General features: G+C 49.2%; 4 protein-coding genes across 4 annotated transcripts; 2 read left to right on the top strand and 2 right to left on the bottom strand.

The window, feature by feature from the left end:
• Window positions 1–1,781: 1,781 nt before the first annotated feature.
• J4E85_004100 (uncharacterized protein) lies at window positions 1,782–2,963 on the bottom strand (the record flags this gene model as incomplete). The annotated part of the gene is made up of 5 exons (XM_051468362.1): window positions 1,782–2,011; window positions 2,063–2,347; window positions 2,400–2,603; window positions 2,648–2,878; window positions 2,930–2,963. 5 exons carry the CDS (start codon window positions 2,961–2,963, stop codon window positions 1,782–1,784), a joined length of 984 nt encoding a protein of 327 aa, XP_051327954.1.
• Window positions 2,964–6,069: 3,106 nt separating this feature from the next.
• Window positions 6,070–7,541, top strand: J4E85_004099 (uncharacterized protein; the record flags this gene model as incomplete). The annotated part of the gene is made up of 2 exons (XM_051468361.1): window positions 6,070–6,077; window positions 6,428–7,541. 2 exons carry the CDS (start codon window positions 6,070–6,072, stop codon window positions 7,539–7,541), a joined length of 1,122 nt encoding a protein of 373 aa, XP_051327953.1.
• Window positions 7,542–7,935: 394 nt separating this feature from the next.
• Window positions 7,936–15,955, bottom strand: J4E85_004098 (uncharacterized protein; the record flags this gene model as incomplete). Its single annotated transcript, XM_051468360.1, has 2 exons — window positions 7,936–10,437; window positions 10,493–15,955. The coding sequence occupies 2 exons, from the start codon at window positions 15,953–15,955 to the stop codon at window positions 7,936–7,938; spliced, it is 7,965 nt and encodes a 2,654-aa protein (XP_051327952.1).
• Window positions 15,956–16,271: 316 nt separating this feature from the next.
• J4E85_004097 (uncharacterized protein) lies at window positions 16,272–17,945 on the top strand (the record flags this gene model as incomplete). Its single annotated transcript, XM_051468359.1, has 2 exons — window positions 16,272–16,285; window positions 16,334–17,945. The coding sequence occupies 2 exons, from the start codon at window positions 16,272–16,274 to the stop codon at window positions 17,943–17,945; spliced, it is 1,626 nt and encodes a 541-aa protein (XP_051327951.1).
• Between the last annotated feature and the right edge of the window lie 644 nt (window positions 17,946–18,589).

The following is an 18,589-nucleotide window of genomic DNA, read 5'->3' as shown; positions in this document are numbered from 1 at the left end:
TATAATACTATACTAAACTTATATAACTATTTTTTTAACTTTTATAGTAGTATTAAACTATATAATAACTACTACTAGTATTTTTATTTATATATTAAATACTATATATAAAATATAAAATCTTTTTTATTTATAAAATACTTTTTTTACTTTAAATATAAGCTTAGTAGTTATTATATATAAAATTTACTTTTATATTTATTTTTTACTATATATTTTATAAAGTAGTAATTTAGGTTTTTACTATTTTAGTATTTTTAATACTTAGTATAGCTACTTTTAAGTATTTCTTTAAAGTAGTAGTATTAATATTAATAGTATTAAAAGACTTAATATATACTTATTTTTTACTATTTTTAATATTTAAATATATTTCTTAAAAGCTAAAAAAAGTCTTTTTATTAAGAAATTACTAAACTTAAGTAAAGCTTAAGTTTATATAAAAGTTAAAAACTTAATTTAAAAAAGTAAGTAATTAGTTAAAAATAAAAATAATACTATAAAAGCTTACTAAGCTAATAAAAGTAAGTCTTAATAAATAAAGTATACTTAAATATAAAACTTAAAAGTAAGAGTTTTTAAGATTATATAAAATAAAAATATTAATATTATTAAAAGTATTTATTTTATAGTAATAGCTTTAAAAAGTAAAAAGTTATAAAAAGTTCTAATAAAGTATAAGTATAAAAAATAGTAGTAAATATATAAAAAAATATACTAACTTATATATAAGAATATATAGTATTTTTACTTTATAATTTACTTTATAACTTATTTTAATAGTTATTTAGCTAATAAGCTATAGTTATATTACTATTTTATTTAAATTTTAAAATAATAAAGTAATTATATTACTTATATAGTAATTTTTTTAAAATAAGCTACTTACTAAAGTATTAGTAGCTAAGCTAAAAAGGCTTAGTACACTTTTACGTATACTTATAAAGTATATATTAAACTTTAATTATAACTTTTAAAATACTTAGTAAAGAGCTATTACTTATTTAAGACTTAATTTTTTTTTAGATTTAAGATACCTCTATACGCTGTTTACAACAAAACACGTAATAGTGGGGTAGACGCGCACGGTGCGCACTTTGCCGCGATGCCACTCAACGAAACGCGAGGCGTCATGAACGACAACGCGACGCCTTCTCTCTTCTTTTTCTTCGTCTCCTTCGTCTTCTTCTTCTTAGTTGCGCGCTCATCTACCGAGGCAGTGACGCCAACTCACAATCGACTGCCGACTCGCTGCCAGACCACGTCGACGCACCTGGGCAGTGCGCGCTCAACTGTTGTTCATGCAGAAGATCATACCGGGGGACAGAGATGCAACCCCGCGAGAAGAGCTGGCCCAATGTAGGAGTATAGACATCGGGCCAGAGTGGTATCTTTAATCTCCGGAGTCTTAGTAACAGTTAGCTGCTTACTTACTGTAACTGGTCACCATATACGTACGTTAGACATGACAACATAACAACGTAGACCTTCTAGTTCATTATAACGTAATGACTAAGATTGGCAAGAGCAAGAGAAGCTTACAATACCTGGGTACGCTTTGTGCAAATGCAGACTAAAACACGTGTAAATCCTTTAATGTCGCAATAGATGTCGCAATAGATGTCGCTAGACATCTATCGAGGGAAACATTTGTAAGAGCAAGAAATGTATAACTATAGTCGCACTATTCCATACATGGAAACTGATGTCGCACAACGGCAAACCACCGGAACAACTTTCCTGACCTCTGAAGCCCAACTCGCATCCAATTGACTATTCTACTACTCGTTGCGATCAGGTTGATCGTACCGGTTCCCGAGCTTGAACGCTCGGTCAGCTTCAGTCATGTCCTCGTGCGTTGCCTTGTTGTACGCCTTGAAAGCTGCAGATAATTGCACTACTTGACTCAAGTGCGCTTCTGTAAGTTGGGGAACGCAATCCGCCTCCGGGCGACCCTTTTGCTTTGCTGTTTTTGAGGCAGCGATTGCGAGAGCAACAGCAGTCTGGAAAGCTGATGAAGGTCAGTATAAGCTGTCAAACATTTCCCGAAGCTAGTACCCACCGTTCCGTATCTCTCGCCCGTTCCAGTGGAGACTTTTGACCTCTTCGCTTTTTCGTACGTATTGCTTAGCGTCGTAGTCGTAGTCGATCCTCGGTCCTCCATCCCTATGGTTTTCTTTGAGTCGTCTGAAGAAGGAATCCCAGATCTGTTCTCGAGCTTGATCGTCTAACGGCTCGTAATTGATAGCCACATGTATTCGTGACATGAATGCTTCATCAAAGTGTCCAACCCGATTCGTTGTGAAGAATATAATTCCTTCAAAGTAATCGAGCGCACGCAGGAAGACTGTATCACTGTCAACAGGAGCTGATAATACTTGGGCCTGGCTAGCTCTTACTGGAAACGATGCCGTTACGTCTTAGATCCTCGGAAGACCGTTGCGCGAGATAGATGTCTGCTTCATCTAACAACACTATTGCATCCCAGGCTGCCGCATTCTTGAAAAACCGTAGAAGGTTTTGCTCTAGTTCGATAGGTTCGTGCCCTAGATCAGCTGCTGTTATACTAAGCAGCGGTCGTTTTGTGTATTCTGCGACAGATTCTAGATAACATTAGAAAATATCTAGAGTCGAATGATAACCGTACCAGCTGTAAGTGTCTTTCCAGTCCCTGGTGGTCCATGCAAGAGAAATATTTGACCTTCGCCCTTTCCGCGTATGAAGTCGACACCCATGAGTTCGGCTTGGCTATCGCTATCGGTGTATGTTTTGACGATGGCTTTGATCATATCTTTGTTCCTCTCTGGGCGCATAACGAGCTCGTCGATTGCATTTTCTGCAAGAGTGGGCTCCCTTAGACTGTTTACATCGAGAATGTCTACGACTGTCAACTCTCGCCAATGCTAGAAGAAGCAGCTGGTCTACATACCGTACGTCCGATCTTTGAGAATGAATCCGAACATGTGTGACATGCACAACAGTGCCTGATGCTCGGATAATCCTTTTACTTGACTGGGGTCAAGGGAATCGTAGTCGCTGAAAGTGAGAGATATGCTGGCTCCCTTTGTACTATCGACAAGCTTGCATTCGAAGCACTCGCAACGAGGAACCCTGGCTCGCGATCCTGGGACTACCGGCCCTGCCCCTTGATATAATGGCGGTGGCAAAGAGGCATAAGTGTTTCTGGGAATTGGACGAGGCTCATCAATCGTGGAAAGAGCCCATTCACTTGCTCTGGAGAATTCGCTAAGTGTCCATGGTAATGACTGGTGTTCCACGACTACTCGAGCCCGATGGTACTTGACTCTCTAGTCAGACATCGTCTTAGATCAGCAATGTATGTTACGGACCTTTTTTGTGCCCTGTTTCAACCCTGACCCTGAGTATTCCAGAAAGGTAGGCCCTTTCGCATAGCAAAAGACCTTCTCTCCCCTCTCGATCAGCGTACGCCGTAGATTACCGCCATCCAGCTGGTCCCGGAAATACGTCGGAAAGATAGGCAAGGACATTATTTCGCGTTCCCCGTCAAACACAGGTACGCTTATGATCTTTGACTTCCTCTTGATGACCTTGCCGTCAAAGACAAGGTACCACACATGCATTTCGTAGTCACTTGCTCTCACCGTCCGCGAACTGTATTCCATTCCACCGTATACCATTTCCAACACACAAGCATTCAGTTGTCCATATTCTGTGATGTAGACGTCAGATCCAGGCTTCAATAGCAGCCAGAAACCCGCAAACGTCGTAGTAGGCACTTTTTGGGCCCACAGGTTCTTGACTGACTGAAGCTGTACAGTAGATTCTTTGTCCAGGTAGTCGAGTAAGACGCTAATATGACGGTCGCATTTGTCATTGTCTTCCAAAGTGTGGTTTGCTCGCGCGCTATTTGAACCGTTTTGATAGTCAAGTAATTCCTCCCGGTGGTGATAGAGCTCCTTGAATGGGAATGGAAATATACCGTCTACTAGCGTTTCAGTATCATTCGACGAGTATTTGACAAGGGATCGTAAGGCGTTGAGCAGAAGAGACGACCTGATTTGGAGCCTCTTTGGTCGGACAGTATCGCCGGGACCGAGAATAAGGCTTGAATCGGAAACATTACCACCGTCTTTCTTCCTGGCACCTGTCGACTTTCCTAAGACAATGTGATGGATTTCCTCAAGAACATGGTCAGACTCGCCATTGAGATTTGAACTTTGAATCACTACAGGTGTGGCCCAAGTTTTGCTGTACAGGAAGTTTTCCGGGTCTCCGCTGAAATGCGATTTGGAGTGAAAGTCAATCCGGTACTTCACTGCCATCATTGCCGATTCCATTGTACTCTGTGCATCGGCCGTTTCCTGCTTAGCCGTGGTGGGTGAGGGCGATAGAGGTACTCCAGAACGACCAGGTGGGTACGAGCTACCATATTCGGAGTCTGAGTCAGTATCTTCTTCCTGTGAGTCCAGTCTGATCTCCACACATTGCCAGGGCCTAACGCTTAGGTTCCAGTGCTCGGGCAGGAAGAACGATCTACCTTCCGTTTGCCGAAGCGTGAATGTGCCTTCATCTATGCTCTCCTTTGCGCCTTCGTCAGACCCGTATGTGAGCTTGATGATCTCTTTCATCCACTAACAATGTCAGCGAAACAGCTAGGTCCTTCCGCTTCGGTATATGATTCACATACAGTCCATTTTTCACATAATACCCATGGAACATCGAAAGAATCACCCCGATAATGGGACAAAGTTAGGACCCGGGGATCCCGAAACTCTAGAGAGCTGGTGCTGGAGGGTTTTGAGCCAAGAGGGTCGAGGTTGTATTTTTGAAGCCCATGGATTTCGTCAATCTCACATAGGGCTATAATGAGATCATCACCCTGTTTCCTGATGCGAAGTTTATGATCCTTTGGTGATTCATCTGCTTACTTGTCAGTCAAATACTGCTACGACAACGACGCTAGTTTCAACATGGCATACTCAGTTCTTGGAGCTTTTCACTGTCGTGGGGAGCTATTGCGTTGCAAAACGGCTGTGACTCATTCGTCTCCCCTGTGGCTGGCTCGGCTGTCCTAATCGAAGTGTTTTCAGCCTCGCGACCCTCCACTCCCAGAGTGGGGTCTAGGAGCGTACTGGTGGACATCGATGATCGGCAAGGCAAGAAACAGGCAAGTGAGAAATGCAGATGCTAGAAAAACAGATGGGACGCAAGAACAAATCGGGGATATGGAGGGTGTTATCAACGGCGAGCGGTGGCATAAGCATGATAAGCCTGTTGAGGCTGCGCAGCGACTTGACCGGAAACTTGGCATGCATAGAGTTCAGCGAATGGTGGGTGTGCATGAAGATTGTTGCGTCACAAGGCATACAACGCAGCCGGCTGTGCAAAAGCGCCACAAATCTATACGAGCCTGCCGTAGAATGCCCCGCTTTAAGAACCACGATTAGCTGGAATACAACATGAATTCCGACAAAAACCGTCTTGTCTTCGACATCTTGGACGATCGATAGACATTCAGATCAGTAATACTCTGCTCGCTTAGGTGAGTATAGGTTCAGTGACCAATCAGACAGGTGCCCGCGTGGCCTCATTTAATCTTACACCCTTGATACTCAAATCGATTGACCCCGCGAATGGATTGGCGTGTATGGACGAGTCAAAGATGAGATACGCCGTCGTCCAGCGACGATGGACGGACGAGCTTACACGGTCCGAGACTACTTCCCGTGGGTCAGGGCTGGTTCAGGATGGGAAAAGCATCAAGTATGTGGAGGAAGAGCGGTCAAAGCAGCTGTTTGAGTGCCCAAGTCAGGATGATGAGAGGTCAGTCGCTCCTTCGCGCACCTTTGCGAACATTTGGAACTTACCAGAGTAGTTTTGAGGTGGTAAACATCGCAAGAGAAGAACTTGGGAAGATGATTGCAAGGTTCGATACGGATACAAAGTTGTCTTCTTGGCCAAAATTAGGATCGTCGAAGAAGTCTGCAAAAGCCAAAGTAGCCGAAGTGCTTCACAAATCAGCAGAGAACGAAATTGATGACCTCAAAAGTTCAGTTGAGAACCTTGGGTTGGAGTGGAAGCAGAAACATGGTCCAGTACGCCTCATGTTCGGACAAACTATGATGCTCTACTATCGCTGACCATAGGGAAGGTTTTTGCTGCTTTCAAGAAGATTTGCAGTACGCTCGACGACCACAAGAGCATTCTCAAGGTCTTCCCTTCTCAAAACAATTATACTTCCCCTCTGGTCGGCAGTGTAACGATTCTGATGAAAGTAAGAACCCGTTACAAGGAACGCACGGCATAGGTTCGGCGACTGACGCTAATAGGCCGCCCAATCCCACAGCGAAATCTCGCTCAAATTGTCCACATCGATTGCAGAAATATCAGAGAAGGTTTCGACATGCTCACATGTGCTATCGATAGTGAAGACAGCTCGAGCCAGAACAAAGCTCGCTGCCATCTATGCACGAATGTTCGACTTTTATCGGGCCGCGATAAGCTGGTATATGCAATCGAGCTTTGGCCGTTTAATGCGCAGCTTCAACGAGAATCTCATGAAAGAGTTTGAGGATGCAAAGAAAGACCTCGAGGTCGATGTTGTAGAGCTTTACCGAGAGGTTGCAATCGCCAATACCGCGATAGTTGCTATGGTCAACGGCCGGGTCAGGATTCTTGAAGATGAACTGCACCGGCAGCGACGTAACTACGAAGTACGTGACATGCTGGCTGGCCAACGAATGGAGAGGATATTGCAAGCGACATGGACAAACGTAGAGCAAGTTAAGAGCATGATAGCTTCCGCAACTCTTTCCAAGCCAGCAGAGATTGCGCAAAATCTCGTCGTCGATCCTCCAGCTTGTGGTTCAATATATAATCCTCGACATAACCTGGACGCTTTCATCATCGATAAAGAGCAACCGGGCTTCTCAGGCAAAGCAAACCTCTGGGTTTCCGAGAAAGATATCATACACAAACTTCGTCTGTGGATGACAGATAACACGAAATCGCGAACACTGTGGATATCAAGCCCGTTTAAGCCAGGCGTAGCCGTCCCGAGCTGTAGAGCAGCAGTCATGGCGACAATAGCTGCAGCATGGCAAGCGGAAACTCCGATCATCTCGTACTCCTGCAGCCGACCATCCAGGAATCAGTTGCGTCCCGGTATGAACGTCGAGCAAGTTGGAATGATCAGCCTGGTATACGGCTTCATCCGTCAGCTTTCACAATTTAGCAGAGTCGACGAGGAGTTCGAGAATCACGATGACGACTTCGCTGCTCTCAACGGAGAAGTCTCGTCCTGGGATGCCAGTCTGAGACTTCTGAAGATGCTCTTAAGAAAGGCGCCCGTCGTTACGTTTTGCGTGATCGAAAACCTGAATGATTTGGAATGGAATAACGGTGGAGTCTGGTGCAAGCAGCTGCTCGATGTTTTGAGAGAGTGCCAGCAGGAGACAGGCATTTCTTTCAATATTCTCTACTCGACGACTGGCCAATCGCGAGTGCTGCCTGCATACGTCAGCGTTAGGGATCGGCACATGACGTCAAGTCGAACATGACCTCATTCTGGAGTATGAACAGCCTTGCTCATCGATTTCTCAATGCGTACCTCAACAAGCACATGCAACCACCTCATACAAGAAAAAAACTGAACAGGTCTGCAGACTACGTTGACCCAAAACCTTGCAAAGTAGGTGACCTAAACGTCAACGTAGGCTCCAGGCTGTTCAGTTTTTCCCTAGATTGGCGTGCAACGGGCAAAGTAATCAGAAGCGTGCATACTTCGATAACGGGTATCACATGCCATTCACAATCTACCATCTCCATAACCATACCCTTCACACCTCATGCCACGCAATGCTGAACTTTTCTCCCTACACCCTTTCCCATGCCAAACGCCATGAAAATGCATACAAAAAGATACCCGCAGCCCATCACACCAGACTACAACATCTACCACCCCTGCCTCCTCCCCTTCTCCCCAGCACTCCTCGCCTTCTTATTAACCCTCTTAACATCATGCCTCCTCCTCTTCTCCTTCATCACCTTCTCAGGATCCAACACAGCGTCTACCTTCCTCTTGCGCCTCCTCTCTTCTCTCCGCTCCCGAACGCCACGCTGCACCTCCGCCATAACATTGAGGTACTCCTGTGTACCCAACCGCTTCTGCAGCGTATTCATGACCTCGTGCGCCTTATCCGATAGCGCTTTGTATGGGTCTACAGGCGGGTTGTTGTTGGAAGTAGGGGCGAGGGCGGCGCTGGCTTTGGGGAAGGTGGCGTCGGTGGATGTTAGGGTGGAGAGTGTGGTGAGGAGGTGGGGGAGGGATGTTGAAAGCGGTTCTAGAGGGAATTTCGCGGCGATGGTGTCGAAGAGGGACATTATGGTTGTTTTGGCGTTCATGGTGGATTTGTCTTTTCGGACGATGCCGGAGAGGCGGATCATGAGGCGGTGGATTGCTGTTGGTGGGGTGTCTTCTGTTTTCTCGGGCGCCTTCGTTTCGGGTGGAGGGGAAAAGCCGGAGAAGTCGTCTTCGTCATCTACAGTTGGAGCGGCGCCGTTGGTCGGGGCTGCGGTTTCTCCTGCTTCTTCTTCGTCGTCAGTCTTCTGCCAGTGCCACTGTGCGCCGTTGACAGCGAGGCAGCGCGCGAGGAAAGCGATATTCTTGACGCTCTGCATGCAGAGCTGTTCTGAGACCTCGGGGTTGAGCAGATTCCTCAGGAAGGCATTGCAGAGCTGCGTCATGCTCTGCTCTGTTAGTTGCAGACCACCTGACCCCTCCAGAGGTAGAGCACCAAGACCAGTGTCCTTGTTCGAGACACCCAGATGGGCAAAGTATGTACCCAACAGCTCAGCAGCCTTGAGCTTGACCCATAAGTGCGGGTAAGTTGCGCTTGCTTGTACTGCGGTCCATAGGCTATCCTTGTTCGATGCAAACATGGTGTCGGTGTACTTCTTGCAGATCTTGGAGAGTAGAGTGAGAGAGTAGTACAACAACTCCCAGTCGTCTTCATCGCGTCGTGTCAAACACTCATCAATCGTTGCGTCGAGCCGATCAAGAACGTATGCTACCTCCTTTGGCTCTTCAACCTCCTCCATTGCTTCGAAGTAGAACCCAAAGCATTGAATGCCCAGACGCTTAAGACCAACGTTGTCGTCTTGCTCCAGCCAACTCTTAAGGTCAGACGCGAAACTTTGCAACCGCTTGTCGCTCGCGTGTTGGAACAGCCTCTTGATGAGCAAGCTAGCCATTTCTCGGCATTTGGGTGAATCGTCGTTTGCCACAGTGTTGATCAGCGGGAGGAACATGATGCCGTGGTACTCGTACTGTGCCTTCTCCGGGAAGCGAGGCAGCGCCTTTCCGATGATGAGATCGAGCGCCTCCATGACTGACTGCCTTCCTTCCACATGCTCGTAGCGGAGGTTCTTGAGGAGGAATTCGACCTGCTTCTTGAAGCGCTTCTCGCTCTGCGTGTAGGAGGTCAAGAATTGGAAGTAGTGCGAACGGGCGATGTCGCGCGCGGATTTTGTCTGATTGGTGATCATCATCTCGGCCACCTTGTCCATGGCTTCGTACATCTCAGGTGCATCAATGTGACGGTTCATGACAGCCTTGAGGAAACCAAAAGTAACACCCGATCGATCTGGCTCGTCCAGATCGGGAATCATGCGCTTGAGGAGGTGACCAACGTCTCTTTCCTTGATCGGCACGTTTGGTCGCTCGCGTAGGACCGCTGAGACTAGCTTCAATGAGGCTTGCGCAAGCTCCGTGTTGGACGACAGTGCGCCCTTGATGGCGCGCATCGCTTCGTCGATGTACACGGGGCAGTTCGTGTCCAACTCCGTCATCGGCACCTTAATGATGGTTGTGAGAAGGCGAACAGCCGAGACCTGCACCTCTTCTTGTCCTTGTACCATGGCGTCGCCAATGATCGGAAGGAAGCCAGCCAGATTCTGGGGAGTTTGGAGGTCTTCATGCTTGCGGAGCACAGTCCGAAGAATATCCATACCGAAGCGAATCATCTTAAACAGGTAAGAGTTGGTGCTAAGTCTTGCGCCAGACTTGGCTGCTCCCCGGTTGTTGATCAGATACCGCTTGTTCTTGGGGTCGATCTTGGCCTTCTTTTCGGTGGTCGTGGTTGCAGCGTATGCCTCCTGAATGAGCTCATAACAGAATACCAAGATATCCCTGTTGTTCACCGTGGGGTTCTGAAGAACACCGAGTCCGATGCGTCGCAAAAGCTCGTCGATCTTTTGAACCATCCTTGCATTGAGCTTCTCGACCAGAAGAGACCTGATCGGAAGCACGAGCTTGATGATATGCGCGGGGGTGGCACACCGTGCTACGATGTCCATGGAATCGAAAGATTTGCTGCTCTTCACCTCCTTCATCTTAGAGATATATTCTTCAGCATCCTTCTCCTGACCTGCAGCACCGAAAGTGTCGTCCATGACCTAGATACTACGTTAGTTTGTTCCCAAAGTGGATGCATTCTGTCGGGATACTTACAACATCGACTAACTCCACCAGACAGTAATCAAGATCACCTGGGTTCGTTTGGTCGGCGAGTTTGACCAGAATGGTATGCAAAGTGAACGACAGAACGTGGAGCTGGTAACCGCGTTGCAGCGCAGTCCGCAAAGCCTTCAGAATGAAGCCCACGTAGCTAGGGCCCAGTATCGTAGCAATATCACTGAGAGTGTTTCTCGACATGTCGCGTGCTTCTTGCGCGCGGCTCTTCAAGATATAGCAGATATCCAGAAGAACGCCCGGCAAACGTGTCTCGATCTCGAGCGGCGGCAGAATCAAGAGAATCTTAGCAATCGCAGTTGCAATCGGCACTCGTAAACTGACGGTAGCCTCATCCTTCTTGTGTAGGAAGTTGGTCAAATCGGGCAGGAAGTTGCTGATCAGATCGGTGCTTAGTTTGTCCTGTTGTGGGAGCGTCTTGGCCAAAGTCGATAAGGGCTGGTCAACCTCCATAGCGTCCTCAGCAGCCTCGGTCTCGGATGCGCCTTGAGAGGAGGGTTGAGCAATGTAACCTTTGGCACGTCCTGCTTGGTTCAAACCGTCCATCAGACCTGCGATCAATCGGATGATAGGCTTTTGCAGGTCTTCCTTGCTTGTCAGGTAGCCGATGTAGCGTTTGAGCAGCGAACGGAACTGCGGCCACTCAAGACCTTCGGTCAAAGATGTGAGCGTTTTGATCGTCTCACCCAGAAGACTGTCCGCCGCCTCGTCGTCACCCTTGTTGAAGACGAAGTGCTCGAGGAGTGGTATCAGGATGTGGTAGATGTTGGTACCTCGCAGGTGGGACGCGTGGGTGGCCAGACGGCGCAAGGCTCGCAGTCGTCGATGACCCTGGATGTGCAAAATGTTGCCAAAGAACGATGCTTCGTCATCTTCTGAGAGGAGGACATGCAGATCGCCTACGGGAGTCCAGTCTGAATGTGTCTTGACCAGATGTTCCAGGACGGCAAGATATTCGACCCGCACAAGCTCCGAATTCTCCCGCATGCCATTCTGAATCCCTGGTAGGACTGCAGCTGATACGAATACCTTGAACTGTTCGCTCGACGCGACCTCGCTGAAACGACGTAGAGATAATGAGGCATTGACTCGAATGCTGAGCTCGTCGTTGTCCTTGATGAGATACAGCATGTTGTAGACTAGAGGCTTCCACTGTGTGAGTGTGTATGATCGATAACTTTCTTCGTTTATGGCATTGAAAGCTTGCGAGCGGCGTTCAAAGTCTGGTTCATCGAGACGTCCAGTAGCGAATGAATTTAGATCATGGCACAGCTTTGCGATTACTGTGAGATCGCTGTTGGTGTCGGAGAGATCCTGGAGAACATCGCAAAGCAAGCTTCGGGCTGTTCGATCCTGAACGAAACTGAACATAGGAGAGATGGCATCGTAGGTTGTGTCAAAGAGCTCAACCAAACTCTGGCTATCACATCGCTGGATAAATTCATGAAGGATCTTGAGTAAGCCAAGCTTAGTACGTGGGTTGACGCGCTTTGAAGGCTGGCGAAGCAAGAAAGTTGCGATTTCGATCATGCTTCGGGATTCCGTGGCACCGACTACATGAGGCGCTAGGTCTGCCACCGTTTGTACACCGGCTTCGAGCACTTCTTTACCGGGGCTTTGGCGAAGTAGTTGGCCAACTCGGTGGAGTATCGCAGTTGAGTATGGCTGGATGATATCGGTATGGATACGATTCCTGAGGAGTTTCGACTCTGTCGTCGGTGTCTCATCTTCTTCGGTGACAAGAGAAACGATGCTTCGAACGATGTCGTTCAAGACAAAGCACTTGACCTCGTCCTTAGCCGATGGTACCTCCAGGCAGTCGATGATCTTGTGCAGAATGGCAGGGTTGAGTTCTACCAAGAACGGAGCTGTCCGGCTTGATCTAGACCATGCCGCGAACAATCGGAGTAGACCTGAGACGGACTGGGCTGTCTCAATGGGCAGCTGCTCGAGCCTGGGCTCGACCATCTCCTTGACTAGAACACCTGCGTACGGTTTCCAGTCAAAGTCCGGACAGTTTTCAAACAGCCTACCCAGAATCTGCAGCGCCCGCTGCCGGATAGTCTTCAGTAAGGAGGTCTTTGTCGCTCGACCTTCGTCATCTTCGCTTTCGTTTGGTCTTGACAGTTCTCGCGATGCCTTGATGGCTGAGTATAGAATGGGATCCACGACGATTCCGGCAAAGGGCGCGAATGTAGTTGCAAACGTACTCAGCAAGTCATCAAGTAGGTTCAACATTCCCACCTGCTTTCGCGGGTCTACCAGCTCTTTCTGCAGCAGCTCTTCATCGACCGCGGAGTCTTTGAGAATTGAGATGCGACCTAAAGGCCCGAACGCGATTTGCAAGAATTGGCGTATAGCGTCATCTCCGAATCTGGTCTTCAGGCCGACGAAAACGGCCTTCCTCTTCGACTCCAGACCCCGCTTGCCAGCTATGACTTTTCCGTATAAGAGTCGCAGAACAATCGGAAGTACTTGATCGACGTCGGTATCCTGCAGCTTTCCTTCGCTGAGGAAGATTGGTAGCTCGTCACGGAATCGCTCATCATCAAGCAAATTGAGCAGTTGTTCTTGGTGTTTGACAATGACTGGATCTTTCCACGTGAGAAGTGCCTTCAGAGCGGCTTTCTGGATCTCGATGTCTCCGTTTCCTAGTAAAGCAAGCAGAGCTTCGCGAACCTCGTCCGTACGGTACAGGACCTTGGGGTTATTGAACTTGGCGAAGATTGAGAGCATTGCTTTCTGGTCTTTCCTTGACCAGCGATCCTGCAGAATGGCATCCGTATCTTGTTCGGGATTGGGCGCATCTTCAGGCTCCGGTGTGGCCTGGTTCAGTGCCCAGTTTAGCAGCACGGGGACAAGAAGGCGAGAACGCTTCTCCGCGATGTGTGGCAGGGAATCCAATACTCGGAGAGCTTGTGTCCTGCTGAAAGGATTGTGGAAAGGTACTTCGGCATGGTTGTCCTTGAATAAAGTCTCCAGCTGTTCCTCAGTACTGTCAGCCTGTGACTGTACATTGGCCACACGCTCTTGCAGCTCCATGAGGTTGGTGCACTCGAAGTCTGTGGCGTAGGGTCGCTGTGTGGATTCCGGTTGAGATGCGTTCGTGAAACTTTCGCTGGCATCGGAAGCACTCAGCCATTCAAAAACATGTTGGGTGACGAAGCCCTCGCCCTCTTTTGTCTGGCAAATGGCCTTCAAAGCTGCGCAACTGTCGTTCCAGACCGAAGCTAGTTTGACGTGTAGCAATCCTAGACAGAAAGCGGGTATGGCCTCCCCTATCCATTCATTAGAACATACACCTGGGTACAGTTTCGCGATTTGCCCTATGCGCATCGCAATGGATCTCTGAGTCTCTAGATTCAGTGGTGTCTGCTCGATCAGCATCGCGGTATGCAGTATGTCCTGATGTTCCTGGCTCTGCCCTGCAATGATCTGCAAGACTTGTATGGCTGTGAATCTTAGGTCATGTGATGGAGACCCCAAGCAGCGCATTAGTGTTCGCTTGAGAGGTTCCATGTGAGAGCCGGTAATGTCGACTTTGGTCTGTTCCCGCTCCAATAAGCGCAGGAACGCGCGCCAGAAAGCTAGAGAATGGCCATATACAGGAGATACTTGACACAACGCAGGCCATAAACTTGTCGTCAAGTCATCACTGTCGCCTTTACTGATGAGGGCCTGAAACCCGTTGCCGGTGGCAAATATGTCTACAGTTTGTCGGGGCTTTGCGCTGTCGGTGTCCAAGGCGTTCTTGAGTAGCTCTGCAAGGTCGGTCATTATTCCGTGGGTCTTATCGTTTCCTAGACGCAGCGTATCTACAGCGAATAGCAAAGCATTGCAGTAAAATGTTTCGTAATCTGAATCGACATCGCCGCGTACAGACTCAAGAAGCTTGTCGAACGGTTCGTGTACGGTCACTTGCCATTGATCAGAAGCCTGTAGATCGACTTTCGCCAGCGCGCTGTTGTCGTTGTTGTCGCGCTTGTAGTAAAGTCGAGGGAGAATAGCGCAAAATTGTGATCCGTGCTCGTGTGCCTTCTGCGCGATGAACCTCTTGAAATAAGGGAGTAGCAACGCCCTGAATCTCTCCACCCCTAGGTCAGCAAAGAGATTGCAGAAGGGTAAAAAGTATGGCTCCCAGGGGCCATGGGTAAGCCCTTCGAGCAATCTTTTGTATGGTGTCGCTGCGCCAAGAGGACAGTATTGGAACACAACAGAGATGACCGACAAGAGCTCCCACGCATCAACGGAATCGAGTGTAGATAATTCCTTGGTTGAGTCCAGTACATGACTGACCAAGCTCAGCACGGATTGCCAGTCATCGACACGATCACCTTGTCGCACACCACAAGCGACTAGCAGCAGACGAGACGAAAGGCCCATGTAACGCGTGTCGGAAGATGTCTTGTCGATCTGTGCCAGGATCACTTCGAGGAGGGGCGCGAAGTTTTCTGCGTCGGTATGATGGATGGCAGCGGTGATGACGCCAGTCACCACGGGCTCCAGAGGCGGAATTCGGAGTTGGACGTGCTCTTCGTTGTATGTCTCTGCTAGAAGCTCCTGTAGTATGGCCGTCGCGTTCGAGTGGAATCCGCGTTGTACACCCTTGAGCGAGTCGGTCAAGAGGTACATGAGACCCTGCTGGAACGCGTAGTCCTTGCCCGATTCTTGCTGGTCCTTCAGCTGGTCCGATATGTGCTTGATGATTGTCCTGAGGGGCATCTTGTCTCGGTGGTAGCCAGCGCCGGCTTTGCGAACGAGGAAGCTGAGCGATTCGGCAGCGAAACGGGAGACGAAGGCTTTCTGGCGTTCTTTGCCCAGCAGAGGCGACATGAGATCGAAGACCGGGCGCAGGTTGGGGACTAATAGGCGCGAGAGGTACTTGAACAGCCATGCGAGACATCCAAAAGCCCACTCTATGACCTCAACATCAGCATGTGTGGCTGCCAGATGCGACACCGTCGTGACTGCCTTTTCAAAGTACTTCTCGAACCGCTCGCCCATGTCGTGTGCCAGATGCGCCGTGAGACTGAGTAGTGGTTCCTGACTGAACTTCTCGCCCTTCTCGATGTATTCTACGAGCAGCTCGAATATGCGGTCGCTGTGGTGGAGGACCTGCGGGAGGCTGTCGCATAGTGGCGCGACCTTGCGGGCGAAGGTGGTGAAGCCCTCGGACATGTTGAGCTCCCGCCACTCATTGAACGCGTCGCGGAAGTAGGAGAAGGTGGATTCGAGTTCGGCATCGTCGAGGAAGGTGCTGCGACCGCGGCGGATGGGTTCGATCTTGAGCTGGGCTATGCGCTGGGTGAAGCCTTTGAAGACATGGTTGCGAGTCGATTCGGTGCCGCCCTTGACTCGTTTCTGGGGGCGCGCTGATTTGGCGACCTTGGATTTGGGCTTTGCAGCCGGCTTCGCGGTTTGGCCTCTCGACATGGCGGCCATGGTGTGGTGGAGTGGTGTGAGGGCTGGCGTGGTTGCACCTTCTTCACTCGATGATGCTCCACTAGAATTTCCTGGCGCTAACAAAAAAGCTGGACCCTGGCACCACCGAGGCCTCCGACGCGCCAATCACCCATACTCAACACCACGCGTCGCCAACATCAACCTACTGTATCGAAACAATCGCCACAGGCTACAGCAGCTATAGGAGATTACGCGACTATACTAAGCTTGTCAAGTAGCGAAAGTGCGCCTTCGATCGTCGCTACTTCTAGCACCACATCGACAACCAGCTGCCTTTGTAGCTGCGTCATCAGCAATGGCCTCTAAAATGTAAGTGAATTGCGCCATCATAATATTTGACTGTTCTAACATGTGCAGTGTTGTCGTTGGCGCCGTGAACGGCCAATTTAAGACTGTCTTCCAGAAGTTGGGCGCTTTACACGCGAAGAACAACTTCGCCTTCGCCATTGTCGCAGGCGATCTCTTCGCAGGGTCAGCCGAAGCTGAGGGCACCGACGCAGCCGATGTGCAGTCGCTCATTGATGGCAACATCGACATACCATTGCCGACGTACTTTGCTCTTGGCAACCATCCCCTCCCACCAGCAGTCGTCCAGAAGTTGGAATCATCAAATGACGAGCTATGCCACAATCTCTTCTTCCTCGGCAAGCGGACGACTATGAAGACATCGGAAGGCATTCGCATCGTCTCCCTAGGTGGACAGCTTGACCCTAACATTGTCGCTGGCCAATCTAAAGACAAGTACCCGCCCTTCTACAGCGAGACGGATGCGAAGGTATTACGAGGTGCAACCACAGCAGATATTCTCATCACCAACGAGTGGCCGGAGAGCATTCAGAAGCGTTCCAAAGTCGAGTTCAATCCTGAAGTAAAACCGACAGCGCAACAGTGTATCGCCGACCTGGATGTAATACTCAAGCCCAAATACCACTTCTCCACATCGGGTAGCAACTTCTACGAGCGCGAACCATTCTTCCATGCGCCTAGCGACGAAACCGACAACCTCTACCCGGTGACCCGATTTATCAGTCTGGCTTCGTTTGGCAACCCAAACAAGCAGAAATGGATATACGCCTTCTCTCTCGAGCCATCGGCCAGCCATCCAGTCTCACCGCCAGCTGGCTCTACTGCTTGCCCTGTGACACTCTTAGAGAAGAAGCGAGTTGCGCCAGAGCACCGCGAACAGCATCTCGTCTATGATGATGGGAATCGCGGCCGAAGAGGCAACAAGAGGCGTAAGGATGAATCCCGAGGACCCATTACAGCATCAGAGTGTTTCTTCTGTCTGGCAAACGAGAACATCGCGACACATTTGGTGACTTCGATCGGCGAGAACTCTTACCTGACCACGGCCAAAGGTCCCCTGCCAACATCGCAGACATATCCGAAACTTGGCTTCCCCAGCCACATGCTCATCATCCCCTTCACACATCAGCCAACGCTTGGCTCTATGGAAGAGGAGGAACGACACGCAACCTACGCAGAGATGCAACGCTATCGACGCGCCATGAACAGCATGCTTAAATCTGTCGCGGATACCGAATATGGCTCCGTCACGTGGGAAGCCAGTAAATCGAGTTTACCACACACTCATTGGCAGTATCTCCCAGTCAGCGCGGATCTCATAAGCAAAGGGCTTGTCGAGGCTGCTTTCAAGGCGCTAGCAGAAAACCTACACTGGCCAAAGTTTGAGAAAGAAGATGTTGGCGATGGGTTCGAAGAAACCAGCGACTTCTTCAGGGTACTAGTGTGGAACCCGAAAGATGACCCTGAAAAGCAAACAAGCTACGTCATGCGATTTGATGAGAAGATCCGCTTCCATAACCAGTTCGGACGCGAAGTATTGGCAAAACTGTTGAGGCTCGACAACCGCGTTGACTGGAAGAACTGCGGGCAAACACAGGCCCAGGAAGAGCAGGATGTTGAAAAGTTCAAAGAAGCGTTCAAGGATTTCGATTTCGCTGCTTGATACCCTTAGTGACTGGCTTACACATCTAAGTGTCGATTAATATGACAATAACCGACATAGACACCGGGGTACATCTGAGCGTTTTACAGCCTTTGTGATAGTAATGGGGTTCTCACGTAACCTCCACTTCGGGATCGACTCATGAGCCAAGTCTCCAAGGCCCGACGTCGCTGCGAACATACTCGAAACGGCAGTTCTGACAGGAAGGTGTCCAACACAGCACTAAAGATTGGCATACCAAGCTCCGGTCTCGCCAGGCTTATTCCCGAGCTGCCGAAATGTCTCATGTTCGTCGACACTCTTTGCGCAACTTTCATTGTATCGAACAGCTTTCACTTCGCAGCATCAGCTCGAGAATCAAAACTCGTATTCCAAGTTTTACGCCATTCAGACAGCACTTCACCATTCTGGGCTTGGCACTTCCTCTTGAGGCTAACGGCTTTCTTCTTCCAGCCAAGACCGTCGCTTGGCCTCACGTGTCAGCTGAGATGGGCTAGCGTCTGGCTCTTCTCGGCGTCTCGGGTACGGAGGGCAGCTGCACCCGGTGTCGAAGAACAGCCGTGCCCACTCTCGCCGGAAAATCTGCCGAGCCCCGCTGAAACTCATTTTCCATCTTCGCGACTGCGCGAGAGGCCCGGGACCGG

This window comes from Alternaria conjuncta (genome assembly GCF_024043145.1).
Source record: "Alternaria conjuncta strain BMP 0040 chromosome Unknown scaffold_5, whole genome shotgun sequence".
In the NCBI taxonomy this organism is placed as follows: Eukaryota; Fungi; Ascomycota; class Dothideomycetes; order Pleosporales; family Pleosporaceae; genus Alternaria; species Alternaria conjuncta.
This window is presented reverse-complemented; position numbering and strand designations above follow the sequence as displayed.